The following is a 22,316-nucleotide window of genomic DNA, read 5'->3' on the forward strand; positions in this document are numbered from 1 at the left end:
ACAATTCTTCATTCTTGTAATTCACTATGATATAATACTAGTCCATTACATTCATAGACCAGTATTTGTTCAAATAACAATTATTTCAGGTTTTGATTATCATGATTAATATGCTGCTACTTCCCTCCTTTCATTAGAAAGGTGGGAACTGTGGGTGTAGAGCTTCACAAGCAGTGACTATCAGTTGTTTTACTTAGCTGTTTGTCTTTGTTCCAAGGGAAAGCTTACTTAGAGTAGGGAGCTGGGAAGGCTGTGATATAAAAAACAAAAGGCAGCAATAAAACTTTTTTTTTTAATGATGCTATGACCACAAAGGCTAAATTCATTTGTTTACTGCTGAAGGGAGAGCAAGCAGTATTTATTGTTAGCTGTTTTTCAACTGGAATTATGCCAGTAAAGTGACTAAAATCTCCATATCCTTTGACCTAGAAATTCTGCTACTAGGCTTATACCCCAGTGAGGTCATTGATAAGAAAGAAAAAAGCCCCTATATATCCCAAGGGGTAGGAGAAGGCATACCAAGGAAAATATAGGGATGTTTCAGAATGTGCTATGCTTTTCTCTGGTACAATGCATATTGTAGGCCCTTAATAAATGTTTGTTGACTTGAATAAAATACAAAATTTATCTAAAACATGGGTCTTTTCCTCATGTAGCTCATAATTGGATAGACCATTTTGACAGATGCATAGATAGCTATAATATAGATATATTATGGGTTTTTTTAATTTGTTTGTTTTTGCCAGGCAATGAGGGTTAAGTGACTTGCCCAGGGTCACACAGCTAGTAAGTGTTAAGTGTCTGAGGCTGGATTTGAACTCAGGTCCTCCTGAATCCAGGGCCAGTGCTTTATCCACTGTGCCACCTACCTGTCCTTAATATAGATATATTATGTATTGTGATATACATTATATATAATATAGATATATCTAAATAACATATGATAGATGCATAAGGCACTTATAAGAAATAGAGCAAAAATACCATCAGCAATATATATGGCCAGAAGTGAAGGTATATTGGTCACAGACAGGGAGCAAAGAGGAATGTGATCAGCCCAAATACAGAACTCTACAAATTGTTAAATGAACCAAAAGATGACCTTCTTCAAGTTGGTTAGGTAGCTCTTCCAGAAAGTTTATAGATAGATATGGAGAAGGATTGTGCAGGATGAGAAGGTGTAGAGAAATGTTTGGTCTGTACCAGTAGAGGGAGTATGTCCACCAGTGAGATCATGGATTCATCCAAGTATCAATGTTCATAAGAGAGATGCAAAGAGAGGGGTATGTCAGGACAATGGGCAGGGAGAGATAGTGGTGGTGAGGAAGGTCAGAAAAGGTTTCATAGAATAGAGCATTTGAGCTCACCTTTAACATGTGGGTAGGAATTCAAGAGAGTACTGGTCATACCTAAATAGATGTTATGCTAGCTTCCATTCATCCCTGTTCTTGAAATTAATTCATTAATAACCATGTATATTGTTGAATGCTATAATGTAGTCTAACCAAAGACTGACTCAAGCTTAGTGGGATTTTCTTTCCCACTGATAGAAATATTACATCAAAAAAGAGAGCATGTCATCTTACTGATTTGAGAAGAGGGAGAAATGAGAGAAAGGTATGTCCAGGAAACATGTTTGCCTGTTACTGAATCATAAGTTTGATCTTATGGCTGCCTGAAATATCTCATTTTATTTCACATGTCATCATCACAGAGTCTTGATTAGCTGTATGAATTACTCTGAAGAAAATGGCGGTGATTTTAGTTGTGCTCTGGGGCCCATATAATTTTAGAATTAAAAAGTCCAGCTATTGTTACCTTTTATTATCCCCATATTACTAACATTTACTTCATGTTAGAGAAGCCCATTTTTACTCACTTTTGGTTGTTGGGGAGAAAAAAGTGTATAAAGGGTACTTTAGCCTGAGATCTTGTGGTGACCTCTTGGTGAATCCAGATGTGGCCAGTAATACCTCAGTCCACCGCATTTTTCTCAATTTTGTTTGATAAGATGGGGACTTAATGCTTCTTAGGATCCATCAAGCACCTGAAAGATAAAAGCCACGGAAGTCATCCAGAGTGCTGCCATCCTTAGAAACAGCAACACATCAATACAGAATCTCTCCCCTGTGCACTTTCCATCTATGTGTAGTGTTTTACATTTCGAGATTTAGTTGTCAATAAAATAGTGGGGTTTTTTTTGCATAAAAGGAAATTGCATATTTTTGTTCTGTTTGCTCTCGCTATGTATCGATTGTTTTCCTTTATGGATGATAAATAGGAGATGCTTAACTGATTCTTGTTCTTTCCTGTTGTATTATAAACACATCAAAGGACTTTCACCAGAAAAAGTTCTTGTTCCGATGTCATGTTTCCTGACAAGTGTGGCCACTGGTCTGCCCTTTGGTCGCCAAGGCATAAATCATCCTGTGCTTATGGAACTTGACCACTATCGTCACTTCTGTAGCACCATAGGATTTGACGTTGGAAACGGCTTTCTAAGTCATCTAGTCCGACCTTCTTATTTTGCAGAGGAGGAAACAGAGGTCCAGAGAGGAGAAGTGATTGGCCATGATTATACAGGTAGTCAGTAGTAGGTCTAGTAAGTCTAATGACTAAATCTATTTGCCTTTCTACTTATCATTTCTTTCTTTCCCCTGCTGAATTCCATTCTTGACACCACTGCCAGAATATTTTTTCAACTCAGCAAACATTTATTAAGTACCTATATGTACAGGACCCTGTGCTTATTATGGAAAACACATAGGCAGATGTGATACAGACATTGCTTCTAGAAGCCTGCAAATTAATGAGAGGAAAGGCATGTATAATTGTCACATATAAGTAAGAGTAAAATAAGTGCAAAGTAGAGATCTACATAAAGCGCTATAAAAATTTGAGGAGGAAGGTGTTCTTACATGGGAAGGCTAAAGGAAGAGACATAAATGAAGTAGCATCTGAATTTGGCTTTAAAGGGAAATGGTGGTTTCAACAGATAGAGGATGGTGGGGAAAGAGTAACCCTTCTAAGACATGGCAGCCGCTATGAATATAGGCACAAAGATGGAAAAGGGTAGGACAAGAGTGAGGAAAGGCGCAAGTACTTTAGTCCAGTTCGACTTGAAGCTGGAGTATTTGAAGGGGAATAGTATTAGATAAAGCTGAAAGTCAGATTGAAGTCATATTATGGCATGCCTTGAATGCCAAGAGCAGGGTTTATTCTAGAGGCAGTGGATACTCTTGAAAGTTTTTGAGATCAGTGACATGATTGCAGAAGATGGTGTATAGATGTATTAGAGACTCTCTGTGGAAACATCAAGTGGAGCAGTTAATAGAGCACATGACCCAAATTTTCAACCTTAAATATGCTTTAAAAGTAGTTGGAAATCAAATTAATATATAATGGCAGTTTAAAAGAGGAGCAACATGACCTGGTTTTGAGTTTTTACTTAGTTTATGAGAATTATGACCCTGGAGAGGTCACTTAACCTTACCTTTGGTTTATTTAGTCATTGTGTTTTGTACGTGTTAGGCATTATGCTAGGAACTAAGTCTGCCAAAACAAAGTACTCCCTTCCCTTAAGGAGCTTTCATTCAAGGAGAAGGGGAGAGGAGACTGGAGGGTACCGATGGATAATATGAATACAGATAAGAAAATATAAGCTTTATCTGCACTAATATGTGAGGGGAAGGAAGAGGAAAGGAGTATACCAATAATGGTGGGGAATCAAGATAAACCATAGGGAATATGGAGAAGGTGGCACTTTGAGCTGTGAAATAATCTAGGGATTCTATGAAATGGGAGTAAAGAGAGAATTCATTCTAAGCATGTGGGGCAGCATAAGCAAAAGCACAGAGACGAGAGGTGGCATGTCATACATGAGAAACAGTAAGGAAACTGTTTTGGTTGGCATGCCGAGTTCACAAAGAAGTATAATGTGCACTAAGCCTTAAAAGGTAGGTAGGCTAAAGTCAGTTTCTAAGATTCTTTCAATGCCAATGAAAGGAATGTGTTGGGATTTCCTGGAACTTGAGCAGAGAAATGACATGATCATGCCTGTGCTATAAGAATATAAATTTGGTAGCCATTTAAAGGGTGGATTGGAGTGCAGAGAACTTTAAGGCAGGAAAATCAATTAGGTGTCTGTTTCAGTAACCCAGTTAAGAGGTGATGAGAGCCTACAAAAGGATAGTTGTGGAGTTGAGGGAAAGGGACAAATGCTAGAGGCTGAAAAGATTGGATATGGGTGGTGAGGAGAGGGAAGAGCTGAAGATGACTCCTAGCTTGCCAATATGGATGATTGGAAAGATGATGGTGCCCTCAGCAGAAATAGGGAAGTTGGGAAGAGGGGAGGGTTTGGGGGAAGATGAGTTTTGTTTTGAACATGCTGATTTAAAGCTGCCTGTGGGACAATCAGTTGGAAATGGCCTCTAAGCCATTAATGATGCGAGTATGCAATTTGAGAGAGACTACAATTAGACATACATGTGTCATTTTCATAGGAATGACGGTTGAACCCATGGAAGCTGATGAAGCCATAAACCAAAAGTGTAGACAGAGAAGGCAAGAGGACTCAGAACAGAGTTCTGGACCACACCCACATATGATGGGGATATGGATAATGATTGAGCAGTGGAAATTGTAAAGGAGTAGCCGGACAGGTAGGAAGTGAAGCAGGGGAGGGCAAGTGTCACAAAAATCGAGTAATAGAGACTATGCAGGAAGAGGAGTCAGTCAACAATATCAGAGTTGCAGAGAGGTTATGAGGTTGAGGACTGAGAAAAGGCCGTTGGATTTGGCCCTTGAGAGGTTTTCATTAACCTTGGAGCCGTTGTAATTCAATGGGTGTGGGACTCCAGCTCACAGGGGTTAGTTAAAAAGGTAAATAAAAGAAGAAGTAGCAGAGGAAAGAAATATAGAGACTTTTTTTGTAGGAGTCTGGTTGTGAAAGCATGAAGAGATAGATATAGGACAATAAGCTTAGTGGATGTTAAATTGAAATGGATATTATATTAAGGATGGGGCAGACCTGGGAATGTTTGCAAACATTAGAGAAAGAACCCAGAAGATAGGGAAAGATTGAAAATTAGAGGAGAGAAGTGTGGAAGAATTGTGAGTACAAGCTGCCTGAGAGAATGGTTTAAGGGTACATGCAGAGAGGCTGGCCTTGTTCAAAAGAAAAAACAAATTTCATTCAGAGTGGAGGAGAGAGGAGATGCTGTCAATGAGTCTAGGAACAGCAAAGAAGAGGAAGTTCATTTAATATGAGAGGAAGGATGGGATAACGGTTAATGTCAGTCTGCAGGTTAGAAATATCTGTATTCAAACCTTATCTCAGATACCTACTAGTTGTGTGAACCCAAGCATATCTTTTAACCTTTGAGCCCCAGTTTTGTCTTCTGTAAAATGAGAATGATGATAGCACTTAGGGTTGTTGTGAGAATCAAATCAGATAATGCAAGTGCTTTGCAAGACCTTACTGGTTTTTTTATTTAAACATAAGTAGTTATTATTATTCATATTATTATTAATTATTTTCCCAGTAAAGTATGAGATGAAGTCCTCTGTTGAGCAAGAAGGGGGAATGTATCCTGTTGGGAGGCTTTGGAAAAGAAGAAACATTTTACAACAGACTTTGTTTTGCTCCTGGGAAAAGTTAAGTCAGTTAGGGAAGAGAAAAACAAATACCTTGCTACAGTAAGGACCCAACTAAGATAAGATAACATAAATTAGTCAGTAAGGTTCCATGACTGGGAAAGCAGCCGTCTTGCCACTCGCCCCCAATCTTTTCTTCTCTTTTGACCAAAGATCCTCAGTTCTTTCAGCAAATCCTCAAATGGCAAGGTTCAAGTCCTCCTTGTTGCCCTAGTCCCTCCTCCTCTGGAGGCTCCAGGTTGTCAGTGTCCCTCTTAAAACTTTGATCCAATTTTTAGTTCTTTTCCCAATAAAGTAAATCTGTGCCTCACTTCCCTTCTGTAAAATGGGAATGATATCCCATCTACAATCAGCTGTTGTGGGGGACAAAGGTGACAGAATAACATTTGTAAAGTACGTCAGCTCTCTGGGATGATGGGACTTGACAAATCCCACATCAATCTTGCAGCTTGCCTATTTGCAGCCCTTCAAGCAGAGACAAGAGTGACAGTTTCAGACAGGTTTGAAACATTGGATCCACGCCAGAGCATCCTTGCCTGCACGCTCTGCTCTGTGTGTTCCAGCCGTAAGAACAAGCTGCATTATTTTATTTCAAACTGTGCTCAGGGGAAGCCAAGACCTTGTAACTGGAAACTTACCAAGCAGTGAATTCTAAGACTATATTTAGTCTTATGTATTTTTTTTATATGGTTTGTGTAGAGCTGGTCCATCAATACATATATCTTGAAGAGGCACTGTGAATGGACAATGAGCTGGGCCCAGAACTAAGCAGGAGGAGAAGCACAAGCCCAGTTGCTTTTGGGAAACCACACAGTACTTTTAATGACCCCAAGATTCTTCCAAAAACAAAGGCCTAATTTTTAAATATTAGTATCCATCCTGTGTTGCTATATTATTACTAGTCTTGGAATGCCACTATCTCTAAAGATTTAAAGTTGTGAGTAACCCAACAAGCAAATAGAAGGGTACGTGAAGGGATCTCTAGGCAGCAGTGCATTACCAGCAAGTGACATAAGAGAAGCACCACAATAGATGCCATTCATGAGAAGTGTGATCTCCCCAAAAGGTGGGTCAGTTATCTATCAAGAATGAGAGTTAACTGATCAATTGCCCACATGCACCACTGATATCCAGGCACTATCAAAAAATCTAGATGAAAGGTCCCAATATATTGGGTGGACCCTCTGTGGAGAATTTTTGGCACAACATGGACAAGAGTCTCTCATGAAGTAAAGACATGATTAAGTTGTAATCTGGGTTCCAGGAGGAAGAGGCCTCATATGGGCAACATCATGGATGCATTGAAGTATCAAGGTAGAACCACCCCAAACCACAAACAAACAAACAAACAAACAAATAAATAAATAAGGCAAGCAAGCTTTTTATTTCAAGCATTGATGCTTTTTGTTTTTATTCTTCATAGAAAGATAGACAGGTTTTGTTCATGTTAATAACTGAGCAGAATGTTCAAAGACATAAGAAAAAAATTAATCCCTTTAGAAAAAAGAGAAATCCTCAGGAGGAAGAACTAAAACTGAGGTGAGAGGATTAAGGGAGGAAGCGGGGGGCAGCTAGGTGACGCAGTGGATAAAGCACCAGCCCTGGATTCAGGAGGACCTGAGTTCAAAAACAGCCTCAGACACTTGACAATTACTAGCTGTGTGACCCTTGGCAAGTCACTTAACCCTCATTGCCTTCCCCCCCCCCCCAAAAAAAAAAAGGGAGGAAGGAACCAGGAAAGGCCATGTCAGAAGTAGTACCTGAATGGGGCAGCTAGATGGCGCAGTGGATAGAGCACTGGCCCTGGATTCAGGAGTACCTGAGTTCAAATCTGGCCTCAGACACTTAACACTTACTAGCCGTGTGACCCTGGGCAAGTCACTTAACCCCAATTGCCTCACTAAAAAAAAAATAAACAAACAAACAAATAAATAAATAAAAAGAAGTAGTACCTGAGCTGATGATGCTCAGGCTGCTAGGGACTCTAGAATGTAGAGGTGAGGATAGCCTTCCAGACATGAGTAAAACCCAGTGCAAAGGCAAGGAGACAGAAGATGGAATGTTTTTTATAGGAAATAATAAGCAGTGGATCAGGAGTGAATTAATGTGAAATCAGACTATAAAGATAGCATGGAGTCAGTTTGTGAAGAATCTTAATCTGCAAGCTAAGGAGTTTGTATTTTATCCTAGAGGCAATAGAAAGCCTCTGAAATTTGTTAAGCAATGAATGGCACAAGTCATATTTATGCTTTAGGAACATCAGTTTGTCAGGCATGTGGAGTTGGTTACTCTCTGGTGGAGGATGTGGAGGCTGAGGATGGGTTTCAGAAAGTTGAGGCTGGAAGAGCAGACCAATCAAGAGGCCATTCTCGATCAGGTGAGAGATAATTCAAACCTGAACCAGGGTTGTGATCATGTGGATGAGGACAAGGGGGCACACACTATGAGAGATGTCATAGAGGTAGTACCAGCAAGACTTGGCCACAGATTGGATTTGGAGAGTGAAGGAGAGCAAAAAGTCAAAGATGCACCTACAATTCATACCCAGGTGACTGGAAATTGTGAAGTTAAGAAGGACATGGGCTTAGGGGGAAAACAATGCTTTCTATTAAATCCAGATCTTTTAGTTCAAATCTGGCCTCAGACACTGGATACGTACCAGCTGTGTGACCCTGGGCAAGTCACATAACCCTCATTGCCCCACAAAGACAAAAAACAAAAATCCAGATCTTCATAATGGATGACACTTATGTGATGCTTTATTATTAGTAGTAGTAAAAGTGATTTACCATTCTTTCTTCCTGAGAAACCCAGTAAGATAGGATAGGTTTGCAAAATGCTTTATTTGATTTGATCCACACCATAGTCTTAAAAGGTGACTTCTACAAGTCACCTTTTTACACATTAGGCAAGTCAGTCTCAGAAAAGTGAAAACAGGAAAGATTTCTTCAGCTTGAAAGTTGGACAAGGAAGGATGTTACTGATGGCAGAGTGTGCAAGGATGAGGAGGGAAGGAGAAACGAATTCTAGTTGTAGCAGGCAGATTCTGGGATTAGAAGACATTGAGATGTATCTGATCATTCCTGGATATTGATTGGACTGATGGACTATGTAAAACCCAATTCAATGAAAAAAGAGCACTCTACTCCAAGCCAAGACCCTTAGCTTCAAATTAGGATCAGCCCTTTTTTACCTGCAAGATTTTAAAAGTTTGATTAACAAAATTATCTGAATATAGAGAATTTCTTGGTGATTAGATCCAGATTCTTCTTGGGAAGAAGACCAAAGATGCTTTTTCCCCTTGACATTAATCCCCAAGAAATTACTTGAGCTGAGATTGACTAAAGAATTCTCATTTACTTTGGTTTAGCATTTTCACAGATTTTGGGGAGCCAGTTTGGTATAGAAGAAAGCACTAAATTTGAAATCAGAAGGACTTGAGTTCAAATGTTAGCTCTATCACATGTAAGGAATTAATTGTGATTCGGGGTTTTCATGACCACATCTTTTCAGTCTGACCATAATGAAGCAAAGATGTGGTCATAGAAACCTCAAATCACAATTAATTCCTTACATACTTAATAACCATATAATCATGAGAAAATCTCTTTATAGCTCTGATCTTTAGGTTCCTTATGTGCAAAATGAAGAAGTTGGCCTTAATGATCTTTAGGGATCTAAAAGTCCTATAATACTAAATCATTTTACAATAAGGATATCTTTTTTTAGTACTTTACAAAGCCTTTTTCCATCCATTATCTAATTTAATCTTTGTACATCTCTGTGAGGTAGGTAGTTATCCATTTTATTGTTGAGTGTGGTGGATGGAGACCTGTACCTGGTGTCAGCAAGACCTAAGTTCAAAAATAGCTTCAAACTATGTGACTCTAGGCAAGTTAGTTACTCTCTGTTTACCTCAGTTTCCTTATATGTAAAATGGAGATAATATAATACCTCCCTTCCAGGGTTGTTGTCCATCAGTCAACCAGCATTTACTATTATTTATCAATCAACCAAGAAGCATTTAAGCCTTTACTGTATGTCAGTAATTGTGGAAGGCGCTGTGAATACAGGTACAAAGAAGGAAACAATTTCTGCTCAAGGAGCTTGCATATCAAGAGAGATGACATGAATGAATGAATGAATGAATGAATGAATGAATGAATGAATGAAAAAACATTTGTTAAGCCTTTATTATGTGGAAAACAATGTGTAAGCTCTAGTAATAGAAAGGGGAAAGCAAAATGGTCCCTGCTCTCAAGCATCTCTCATTCTAATGGAGGAGACAGGCACATATAGGAACATTTCAGCTACAGAGCAGGTGGAAATACCCACTGGTCCTTAGGGTACAGCAGTTAAGATAATACATCATCTTTAGTGTCATTCCCATTGATTTAAAATCATATCTGTTTTTTATGTCAAACCATTGGTTAGTGTCAAGGACTTTGGAGATGAGAACCTTCTTTTCTGGATCTTTAGCATCTTTGGTCACTGAGGAGTCAAAGGGATGTATCACTGGTCCATGTCCATGAATGTTTTTCTCACTGTTGCTGCAGGGTGGGATATAAGAAGGTCTAGTGTTGTGTTGGAAGGGGCCATTCCTATTTCTGTGGCTTCTGGGCATAGAGTATTTATACATGTATAAGTATATACAAAATAAATGTGAGAAAGTTAAATACAAGGTAGTTAGAGAGGGGATTTTAGCAGTTGGAAGGATTGTGTAAGTGGTAGCACTTAATAAGTAGCATCGTTAAAAGCAATGAGGGATGCTAGAGACAGAGGTGAGGGAATACTTTACAGGTAAGACCAATGTGTGAAGAACAGAGAGGAAGCTACTTTGGCTGGATTATAGAATGCTAAAGGGGGAATGATGTACAATGAGCCTGGAAAGATAGGTTGGGGCCAAATTATAAAGTACTGTAAGAGCCAATCAGGAGTTCTCCTGTTATCCTATAGACAATAAGGAGCTGCTGGAGTTTTTGAATAGGATAACATGCTCTGATTTTCACTTAAAGAAAATTACTTTGGCAACTATTTGGAGGCTAGATTGGAGTTTGGAGACTTGAGGCAAGGAGACCAATTAGAAGGCCATTGCAATAATCCAAGTGAGAGTTAATGATGGTATCAGCTGAGGTAATGAATGTGTAATTAGAGAGAAGGGGTTCAATGTGAGAGATGTCAAAGTAGCAATGAGAAGATATCACAGCTGATTTGATGTGGGAAGTCAAGTGAAGGGAGTAATTCAGGGCTGGGGCTTGGCAAGGGATGAGATCAGATACCAGACCAGGGCAGAGGAATCCCAGAGCAGAAGACAGTGTGGAGTTGAATTGGTTAACTATAAGGTTGCAATTGGGAAGGTAGTAAAGTGAATCTAGAATAAGAAGTAATGGCCTGAAATAATAAGGTTGGAGGGTTGTGAGGAAGACAAAGACTAGGTTTATGGCTGGTGGGGTAGGTAAAGGGAGAAAGGAGCTATATTATAAAAAGAAGATGAGAGATTTTAATCACAGTAGTGGAATACTTGTGTATAATGCTAAGATCTAGGGTCTGACTTGCCTTGTGTGTGGCCTAGGTAGAGTGGAGAAGTAGGTCATGGGATTTGAAGAGATGAAGAAACTAGGACTTGGGAGGATGTGAGGGACCGTGCTTAGCAGAGGTAATATAAATTGTTTTCTACCTCAAACCTTACTCCTATTTATGACACCCATGACAAGTAGTCATAGGACTTCCACTAGAAGGCCATCAGGGTATTTCTTCCTATGGTTGCTAATTTGGGAAAGTATTCATTATGAGAAAATTTTTTCTTTATGGTGTTAATAACTCAAATTCCTCTAGCACTTTAAGATTTATGAAATACTTTTCTTCCTTACAACCCTTTGAAGTTGGTAATGTAGATGTTATTGTCTTCATTTTATAGATTAAGAAACTGAGGCTCAGAGAGGTTAAATCCATGATCATATGGCTGAATGTTAATCCAGATTAAAATCCATGTCTCCTGATTCCAAGTCTAGGCCTTTTCTCACTTAACTATGCCACCCCTTGGTATCAGGGAGCTGAAATCTACATCTGGCTAACATGTACCTGTTGATCATCGTAGTTTTATTGTCAGGGACCAAAGAGAAAAAGTCTGACAAGATCCTAGACACTGGTTGTCTTTTTTTTTTTTTGGTAGGGTTAAGTGACTTGCCCAGGGTCACACAGCTAGTAAGTATCAAGTGTCTGAGGTTGGATTTGAACTCAGGTCCTCCTGAATCCAAGGCCAGTGTGCCACCTAGCTGCCCCCTACTGGTTGTCTTTTGATAACCTAAATAATGTTATTTCCCTTCTCATTGCCTCAGTTTCCTTGTCTATAAGATAGAACAAATGACATGGACTACTCCTTTCCTCCTTCAAAGAGTAGAAAACCCTTTGTAAATTGTAAAACATTTTAGATGTGGGAACAATTTACTAAAAGAAGTTCTGACTGTCACGTATACCTGATTTACAGCATGGTAACTGTGAGGCATCAGGGAGAAACATAGCAAAAGGCCTGGTCTTGACAAGCAGCGTTCAAAACTGAGAAACAGCAGCAGAGCATCCAGCTGAAAGCTGTCCTTGTTTAACTAACCTTTGGGATGCTTTTAGCTGGGGCTTGGCTTGGCTGTCATGCTTTACGTAAATGTCCTTCTGTCAGCAAAATGCTAGTTAACAGCTTCCAAAAGAACCAAAGTTCTCTTGAGACCAGGCTACCCAGAAACTAGAGAAACATACGAAAATAAACAGTTTGGCATTTGTCCCTCCCTGTCCATCTCCCCAAAGTGGCTACAGTTCATTTCGGACTAGAGTTTTTATTTTCTTCTGTCACAGACACTGTGGTCACTGTCATATCAACATAAACTTTCTATATTTCTGACATTCTAGAAACGTGGCATTTTAGAAAACAAAAGACCAATTGTCTGATAGAACCAATTCATCAAATACCAATTAATAACTTCTTATATTCTAGTTATGTGTGTATGCATCTCCCCTACTAGATTGTGACCTCCATTAGGGCAGGAATCATATTCATCTTATTTAATATTAACATATAGCATTAATAATAATAACTTCAATACTTTAAAAATTCATGATCTCATCAGTATGGATATACCTTCCACCAGTGCAAACTGTAGCCCTTCCACACCTTGGTAACCAGCTACATGAGTTACTGTGGCTGAAACAATTCATCACTTCATGGTTATTTTCTTGAGGATGATAATCTCAGCACTTAGCTAGGCTAAACCTTGGACAACAGATACACAACCAATCTCCAGGACTATACTCAAAGACTTTCCATCTTGGCAAGATTTACAAGGGTTTGTGCTTAGCTAGAACAGAATACAAATAATCCTTATTCCTATAGTGCTTTAAGATTTACAAAGCACTCTCTTCACTGCTACTCTGTGAAGTATGTCCTGTTGTTAGCCCAATTTTAGAGGATGAGGCTTAGTAAATGTTACCTCAGTCAATAAGCATTTATTAAGCACCTAAAGCAATAAAGATTTGAAGACAGGCAAAAAATTGGTCTCTGCTCTTGGGGAGCTATCATTGTAATAAGAGAGACAATAGGCAGATAACTATATACACACACAAGATATATGAAGTGTAAATGGAAGGGAATCTTGGAGGAAAGGGACTAGGGAATGGAGAGGAGGAGACTGGAAAACAACATCCCACAGAAAGTGGAATTTGAGCTGAGGGCTGAAAGAAGCCAGGGGAGCAGGAGCTAGAGGGGGAGGCAGCATGGAGTATACAGCCAGGTTAAGTATGCAGAGCTAGGAGAAATTATATTTTATGGGAGGAAGCAAGAGGGCAGTGTGGAGCAGGGGCAAATGGAAATGGTCCTACATACTAACTGAGAAAATCACAAATTCATATTCACTGTGTTGTGTTGTATTTTTTTTTTATTTTTGTGAGACAATTGGGGTTAAGTGACTTGCCCAGGGTCACACAGCTACTAAGTGTCAAGTGTCTGAGGCCAGATTTGAACTCAGGTCCTACTGAATCCAGGACCGATGCTCTATCCACTGCACCACCCAGCTGCCCCCATTGTGTTCTATTTTAATTTATTTTTGTGAAGCTTTTCCCAATTCCATTTTAACCTGGTTCAGTATCTCAAAAGTTTGGTGAGAGCATATGGGAGCACATGCAAGCTTGACATCTCTGGTGTAGACTACCCGGGAGTAGGTGAAGTGTAGCAAGACTGGAAGCTAGGAAGTGACAAGGCTGTGAAGGACTTCACATTGCCACCCACAGGACCGATGAGCCAGCCTAGCTGAAGCAGCAAAGAGCCCTCAAAGAGAAACGAGAGTCAGCATGTCAGGCAAATCCAACTGCCTTAACAACTACCTCCCCTCATATCCCAGTGGAGAGAACCTAAGACACTCAGCCCAAGAACCCCAGGAATAGCAGCATCTCCTTTTCCCTGACAGAGACCACTGGCCCTGCTTCCAGCCCAGACTCTACATGCATCATCCAAGGAAACAAACCTTGTGCAAATAAAACCTGGTGACTACTTTGGCAGGTGCGACAGGCCCTGCTGTAGGTATTGAAGACCAACATAAGAAAGCTCACCACCAAAGTCATTTGCATTGTCAAATGGCTCAACATCAGAAATGGATATAGTTTTATCAAGGGAAATAATATTTTAAAAGAAACTTTGTTATCTATTTTAATTCTGTACCCTAAAAGACCATGGGATTGTTTCTATGGTCAGCTTGCAGCTAAAACCACACACAGAGGCACATGTATATGTGTGTATGTGTGTATATATGTATATGTATGTTGTCTCCCCTATTAGATTATGAACTCTTTGAGAGCAGGGGCTGCCTTACTTTTCATTTTTATCCCCAGCACTTAGCACAGTGCTTTGTACCTAGTAAGTTTTTATCGGATCCTTTTTTAATTCACTCAAAGAAGGATTTTCTATATTTGATTCTGGAAAGAATAAGATTCTGCTGGACTTTATTAAAATAAGAGAGGTCAGTGACATAGGCAGATAAATACTTTGGGGAAATCATTTTGACAGATGAGTGGAAGATGGATAGAAGTGGAGGAAGACTTGAGGCAGGGAGACCACTGAGAAGGCTGTTACAATAGTCCATGAGGGAGGTGACAGGGATCAGTACAAGTGAGCCTGTATTGACTCCAAGTTCAGTGATCTTTCCACACTATTTCTCACTAATGATGGTTTGTGAATTCCAAAGTGCCTTCCTTGCCACCTTCTTTTGAAATATCATGTTTCCCATTTTGCAGATGAAGAAACTTGGGCCAAGAGAGGTATACCGACTGGCCCAAGATTACCCAGGTAGTAAGTGGCAGTCAAGATTCAAGCACTAGATCTTCTGATTTCAAATCTAGTCATTTTTTCTATTACCTTTTTAATCTCTTAATTCGTCTTAGTATCTCTCTCTCACCTCAGCCCCAGGAACTAGGTCAGTATTCTGCATACATTTGGGTCTTAATAATTTGTTGGTGTTTTACTTGTTGAATAAAATGAATTAACAGACTTCCTGTTTGTTTTGGCTCCTTACAGAAACATTATTATTTCATGTAAACTTATTTTTTTAATTTCCCAAAGTTAAATTTGAAATTACCCATCAACATCACTATTCTTCTCCCACTCCCTTGACACCCACCATCTTCGTGTTCCTATTACTTCCAATTCAACATACATACCTTATTTCTTTACTTAATCAAAGGCTTTTTCTACATGTTGAGAGAATTGTGTGGTTTGGCATGTTTTTGTTTTTAATACTATTAATTACATTGGTTATATTTTTAATAATTGTAACCATCCTGATTTCTCTGGTAGAATGTTAGTTAGGATGTTAATTATGTTAGTTAATGTTAGAATGTTTTTGGGCAGATAAATTGCTATGGTTATTTTGTACCACAATTTTATTTAAGAAATTTTATCTAATATTCATCAATATTATTGGTTTGTGGTTTTCTATCTTTGCTTTTCCTTCCCTGATTTATGTATAAAAACTTTATTTGTCTCAAAAGAGACTTTGGGATGGTGCTTTTCCCCCTTGATTTTTGAGAATACTTTATAATATAGGAATTAATTTTACTTTAAAAGTTGATAGAATTCTCCCATAAATTCTTCAGGATCAGAAGGTTTCCCCACCACCAACATTGGTTGTTCCTTTATAGCTAGTTGAGTTTCCTTTACTGAGATTAGATTATTTAAAATCTCAATTTAGTGTTCTGATAGTTTGGGTATTTTGTATTTTTGAAGGACTTGGTCTCTTTAAAGAGAGATTTAGAATCAGGAGAACCGAATTCATGTCCCAGATTCACCTCTTCCTAATGAAGTGATGGGAAGATTTCAGTGTATATTAATAATAACAACAATAATAACTATGATAATAACATTTATATATTACTTACTATGTGCAAGGTACTTTGCTAAGTGCTTTATAATTACCTCATTTCATATCTAATTTAAATATATTCATTCATAAAATGGGAATCATCATGCTCTTGCTTACCTCAGAAAGACAGAATCTTGAAATTTGAGAGTTGGAAGGGACTTCATCTAGCAACTAGTTCAACATATACCCAAAAAAGAGTTCCCATGAAAACACACCTGACAAATGGCCGCCCGGGTCTGTTGTGAGGGAAACTGCTTTATAAGCCATAAAGTGTTACAAAAATGTGAGCTGGTGATATATATTTTTTTTAAGTGAGGCAATTGGGGTTAAGTGACTTGCCCAGGGTCACACAGCTAGTACGTGTTAAGTGTCTGAGGCCGGATTTGAACTCAGGTACTCCTGACTCCAAGGCCAGTGCTCTATCCACTGCGCCATCTAGCTGCCCCGAGCTGGTGATATTTTATTTGATGAAAGATTTTGCTAGTTACCTATTTGTCCTTATATGCATAACTAGCAAAATTTACATATATATATATACTTTTGTTTGTTTTGGTTTTTTTTTGGTGGGGCAATGGGGGTTAAATGACTTGCCCAGGGTCCCACAGCTAGTAAGTGTCAAGTGTCTGAGGCTGGATTTGAACTCAGGTCTTCCTGAATCCAGGGCTGGTGCTATATCTATTGTGCCACCTAGCTGCCCCCTGTATATACCTTTTTTTTCCTTTCTTTTTTTTTTTTTTCAGGGCAATTGGGGTTAAGGGTCTAAGGCCAGATTTGAACTCAAGTCCTCCTGAATCTAGGGCTGGTGCTCTATCCACTGCGCCACCTAGCTGCCCCCCTGTATATACTTTTCATTCTGCTTTACTCTTCTAGCTATATAGATGTTTTTAGTAAATATATCTTTGTTTCTTTGCTGAAACATAAGCGATGATGGTAATTCATCTTTTAAAAGTATATCATATCTCTACTGTAGTACTCTAAATTGTATCAGTCAAGTAGCTTAAAAATTAGAAGAACTAGATAAACTGATTAGGGGCTTCTATATTACATAGAATATACACATCTGACCACACACATGCACACTGTGTGGATTACACAGAACTGAACTGCAAAGCCCAACTGAGTAGACGACACACATTTTTCTGGCTATTAGAAAAGGTTGTAATTTAGCTTTCTTGCTTTATTTCAGAGTGTACAGTACAAGGGATTTTTTCAAATTATTTTTGTATTATTTTAGCTTTAATTGTGCTATCATTCATGAAATGGAGCTGCTCTGGTTTTCTGTCAAAGATGACAAGGGCTTTTTGTGTGTGTGGAATTAAAAAAAAAAAAGAAGAAAGTTACATTCCATTCAGTGTGAATGGTTTTTACCAATTAAAAAAAAAAGTATATCATGTCTCAAGGATGTGTTTTGAAGAAATTTTTATAAAATGCCACAGAAACATGAGCTATTGTTATTATAATTGTTAAGATTATTAAATCGCTCCAATTACATCCTCTAATGTTTCATCAAGATCTGGAGGAAATCCTAGACTCTCACGAAGGTTGTTCCAGAAGATCACAAGCTCTTGCAGGCCCTATGAAGCTGGAAAGACTTTGAGTAGTAGCCTAATGATAGACTGCAAGTTCTTCCACCCAAGGACCAAAAAGCAGGCTTAGCTAAGTGTGAGGAAGCTCATCTGTAAAGGATGTATTGGGGGATAGGTTTTATGGTCATAGCAACTTATGAGACCACCCACTAAGGCATGAAGGAAGTAGAATCTATACCAATGGAGAAAGTACCACATTAATGGAATCACAGATCTTTTGAAGTATTATTATTAATCGACCATTTAAACACAGGGTGAACAATAGTATAATTTACTGGCATTAGTAGTAGTAGTAGTAGTAGTAGTAGTAGTAGTAGTAGTAGTAGTAGTAGTAGTGGTAGTAGTAGTAGTTGTGGTAGTAGTAGTAGTAGTAGTGGTAGTAGTGGTAGTAGTGGTAGTAGTGGTGGTAGTAGTAGTAGTAGTAGTAGTAGTAGTAGTAGTAGTAGTAGTAGTAGTAGTAGTAGTAGTAGTAGTAGTAGTAGTAGTAGTATCACTACTCTCCTGAGTATCTGTTTCACAGTGTTGCTGTAGGAATCAAATGAGGTAATTTATATAGAGTGTTTTACAAACTTTGAAGCACAATACTGAAAGGCAGCTATTACTACTGTTGCTAATAATATTATAAATAGTAAAACAATCTTTGTTTAAATTGCATGTTACAATTATAAAATACTTTGTACCTGTTGTATTGCTCAAGGTAATTCTGTAAAGATTCTAAACTTGCTTCTTTTTTTCCTGTTTGAATTTTGTAGCTCTCAGTCTGTGACCTGCTTTGGATCTCATATTTGTTTTTCTTTGCAGTTAACTGCCTGTATCCATGGGTCTGCCGCTATGCTCTACCCGATGTTCTGGCAACATGTTTACATCCCAGTTTTGCCCCCACATCTGTTAGACTACTGCTGGTAAGGTGGCATGTGCTCTTCATCACCTTCTGAAGTTTCACTTGTTTTGGGTCATGGGTGGGACCAACTAGAGTTTGTGCTCCACTGGCATGACCATCAAGCTTTCCATGCCTCCATGAGGCACTGGAGGAGGAATTTCATCAGGGTTCCATCTATGTTATCCAAGAACAAGCCTTGATCAGTATGGAGAAGTTCTTCACTCGAGTCCTGGCTTCTGGAAAAAACTTCTTCCACTTCTTTTTTTTTTTTCCTTTGCTATAGATAGGGTTTTGAGATCCGTGAAAGGAGTACCTAAACTGGAGAAATCACAGATCTTTTCAAATATTGAGGTAAAAAGAGAAGGCTATAATATGGTATCTCATGCATGGTAGGGTTAGACATTGTAATGGCAGACTTGGGCTTCTTAAAGCAAGGAACTGTTTCCAACTTGTTCCTCAGAATTTGATTTTGTGCATTAATTAAGCTAATATAAATTGCCACTTTTTTAATGTAGATCCCTCTTTTTAGTTTATTTGGTGTTCATGTTTGCACTCTTCCTGTGAGATTAAGAAGCAGTATGTTTCCTATTATTGGAGGAGACTGATCAGAAGTATCTATCTAATTTTTGTGTAGTGAAAATGTTCTTGTTGATTAAGCAAGTCCAAATGGTTTACAAGTAAAACTCAATTTAAAGAAAGCCACTTTTCACAATATTTGGGCAGCAGAATCTATGAAACAGAGCTCCCATTGAATAGCTAAAAAGAATGGTTTTTAAAACCTTTAATTATCTGGAAGGGTCTAATTGCATTTTGACAAACATAGATTGAGCTCCCCATTGAACAGATATTAATCTTACAAAGATTAATTAACTGCCTACTGTATGCAAAGCTCTAAGTCTGGCACTGGGATACCAAAAAAAACCCCCAAAAAACAAAACATACAAGTCCTGCTGTTAAGGAGCAATGGGAGAACAAGTACACAAATAATTTTGATATCAGAAAGTGAGGTTAAGTGCTTGAGAGAGGACCAGAGAAAGAAATGTATTATAATTGAGGAAGAAGAGATTATTTCCCTTGGAAGGTCAGAAAAGTCTGTAGGACCTAAATTGGACTTTGAGAGAACAGAGGGACTCCCATAGACAGACATGGGGGGCAAGGATTTGTTCTAAGCATGGGGGACACCATGACCAAAAGCATGGAGATGGGAGAGGGCAGGATAAGAATGGGGGACCGGGAGCCGTTCATTTTGGGTAGAAGGTAGGATGCTTGAATGGAAGTAAAATGAGATGAGGCTGGAGACAGATTACAGAAGAGCCTGAATGCCAGGCAGAAATTTCTACTTTCTTCAGTAGACATTTGGGAATAAAGGAGTGAAATAATCCCAACAGTGCAGTAAGATGCTCAGACAGCTCTATGGAGAATAGATCACAGAGTCAATTAGTGCTCATAAACACAGGGAATAAAGCTCCTTTTTACTGGAGGAAAACCTGGACAAGTCGTTGGTGATATTTTAACGGGAATTTATGCATTATCAAGGTATTTAGGATTAAGTGTTTCTCAATGCAAATTGTATTGCTAGGTAAAATACATTAAATTTTTATGGAACAAATTCTTTATAGGAGGCTAAAGAATTGTGGGGTGAAGGTGAGGGACAAATATGGAGGGTGAGAACAGTAGGACACTAGGAGAAGCATTTTTTTAAACTTCATAAAATATTAAGAAATAAGAACCCCAGGTATCAAGAGTTTAATGTACTGCTGATTGGAAAATTGGGGACTAGTTGAATAATTCAGATAATTGTATGTGGATGATAATAATTCATTCACCATTTTTGTGAAAGAACCTTTTTGACATTTGGCCAGGAAGTGTTTTCAGGTATACCGATACGAATAGATTACATTTGTATAGTGCTTTAAAATGTGAAGAGCACATTTATATGAAGTTATTTGATCCTTACAACAACCAGAGGAGGTGGTTTGTCAGGCATTATTATCCTGATGTTATCTGTATTACAGAAAACAAAACTGAGGTTAGAGCTAACAGATCCTTCAAATGTCTCTTTCTGTGATTTGAGAATTGGTTTTGGTTTCCTCTTTTAAAAGAATACTATTCATATCATTTGTTTTTATGTCAAATTCGTTTCCAAATTTTCTCACTTGCTCACCCTGTGAACTCTTCCTTGCAACAGAATAAATAAGAAAGTGTGTATGTGTATAAAAAATACAGTTCAGTAAAATCATTAGTTCACCTGAATCTGATAGTATAATCAATGTCCCATATCCTTAGTTCTTCACCTTTGGAAGGAAGGAAAAGAGCTACATTTTTTCATTTCTTCTCTTGGTCCAAGCTTGATAATTTAATGACATAGCATTCGGTTTTCAGGTTTTGGTTTTGTTCTTTACTTTTTTTGGATTATATGTATTTTGTTTTGCCACTCCATTTGGCTTTTAAAACCCTTCATAATCTGGCCCCTTCCTACTATTTCATTTTCTTTCACTCTACTCGCACCTCACACCTAGACTGTTGCAGTAGCCTCCGGGTGGGTCTGCCTGCCTCAGGATTCTCTCCACTGCACTCCAATCCAATCCAGTTCTCCATTCAGCCATCAAAATGATTGCCTATAGGAGCAATATGAAACCCTCAGTTTGGTGTACAGAGCCCTTCATACCTTAGTCTGCTCCTAGCTTTCCAGTCTTCTTAAACCCGACTCTTCAGTGTGTACTCTTTGATCCAGTGACACTGGCCTCCAGGCTGTTCCACAAACACAACACTCCATCTCTGGATATTTCCTCTGACTGTCCCTCACGCCTACTGTGCTCTCCCTTCTCATCTATGTCTCCTGGATTCCTTTAAGGCCCAGCTAAAATCTCATCTTCTATAAGAAGTCTTTGCCAGCTCCATTTAATTCTACTGCCTCATATTAATTATTTTCTATCTACCCTTTATTTAACTTTCTTGTACATAGTTATTTGCTCATTATCTCCCATTACTTTGTGAGCTCTTTGAGGATAGGCATACTCTTGAACCTCTTTTTATATCTCCAACATTTAAGGTAGTGCCTGCCACATAGCAGGCCTTTAATAAAAGTTTATTGACTGGCTGACTTTACTCCCCTCCGCATATTCTATGATCAAGTCACACTAGCCTTCTTGCTGTTCCTTGTATTTCACCAGCTGTCTCCCATTGCTAGAATGCTCTTCCTACTCACCTCTATTTCTTGACTTCCTTGACTTACTTCAAAACTCAGTTCATACCCCACTTTCAGCCTCTTCTGCTCTCCCTTTCCTCGTTTTCTTTCTCACTCTAGTCCCTTCCCTCCAAGATTACCTTCCGTTTATGATGCATATATCTTATGTGTACAGTATTTTGCATGTTGTCTCACCCATTAGAATGGGAGCTTATTAAGGACAAGGGCTGCATTTTTGCCTCCTGCAAGCAGATGGCACAATGCCTGGCATACAATAAGTGCTTAATCAATACTTATTGACCGACTGATTTCACTCTATATCCATTTGGAGACATCTTCCCTTCTACATTTCTTCATGTGCATCTTTTCTTAAAGTGCAATAATATTTCATTAACCTCATGTACCACAATTTGCTTAGCTAATTTCCCAATCAATAGGCATCTACTTTGTTTAAGACATGATCATTTCATAGAGCTAGAGTAGATGGCTGTGGCTATGTTTGTGATACTGATCTTTGTGAATGAATTTTTTGATATTTGCCCGAGAAGTTGGTTATAAATCTATGGGGAATCTGTGTCCACTTAGAAATCTGATGAGATGAGGATGCTGGA

At 38.6% G+C, this 22,316-nt stretch overlaps 1 protein-coding gene across 7 annotated transcripts in view; it reads left to right on the forward strand.

Moving 5' to 3' along the window:
- Positions 1-22,316, forward strand: part of DENND1A (DENN domain containing 1A) — a 673,977-nt gene that overhangs the window by 353,563 nt on the left and 298,098 nt on the right. For all 7 annotated transcript variants that reach the window (XM_043984170.1, XM_043984174.1, XM_043984173.1 and 4 more), the window contains one exon: positions 18,440-18,540. In XM_043984170.1, the coding sequence (XP_043840105.1) occupies positions 18,440-18,540 (101 nt within the window). The remainder of the gene's footprint in view (positions 1-18,439; positions 18,541-22,316) is intronic.

Source organism: Dromiciops gliroides, chromosome 2 (genome assembly GCF_019393635.1).
Source record: "Dromiciops gliroides isolate mDroGli1 chromosome 2, mDroGli1.pri, whole genome shotgun sequence".
Lineage (NCBI taxonomy): Eukaryota > Metazoa > Chordata > Mammalia > Microbiotheria > Microbiotheriidae > Dromiciops > Dromiciops gliroides.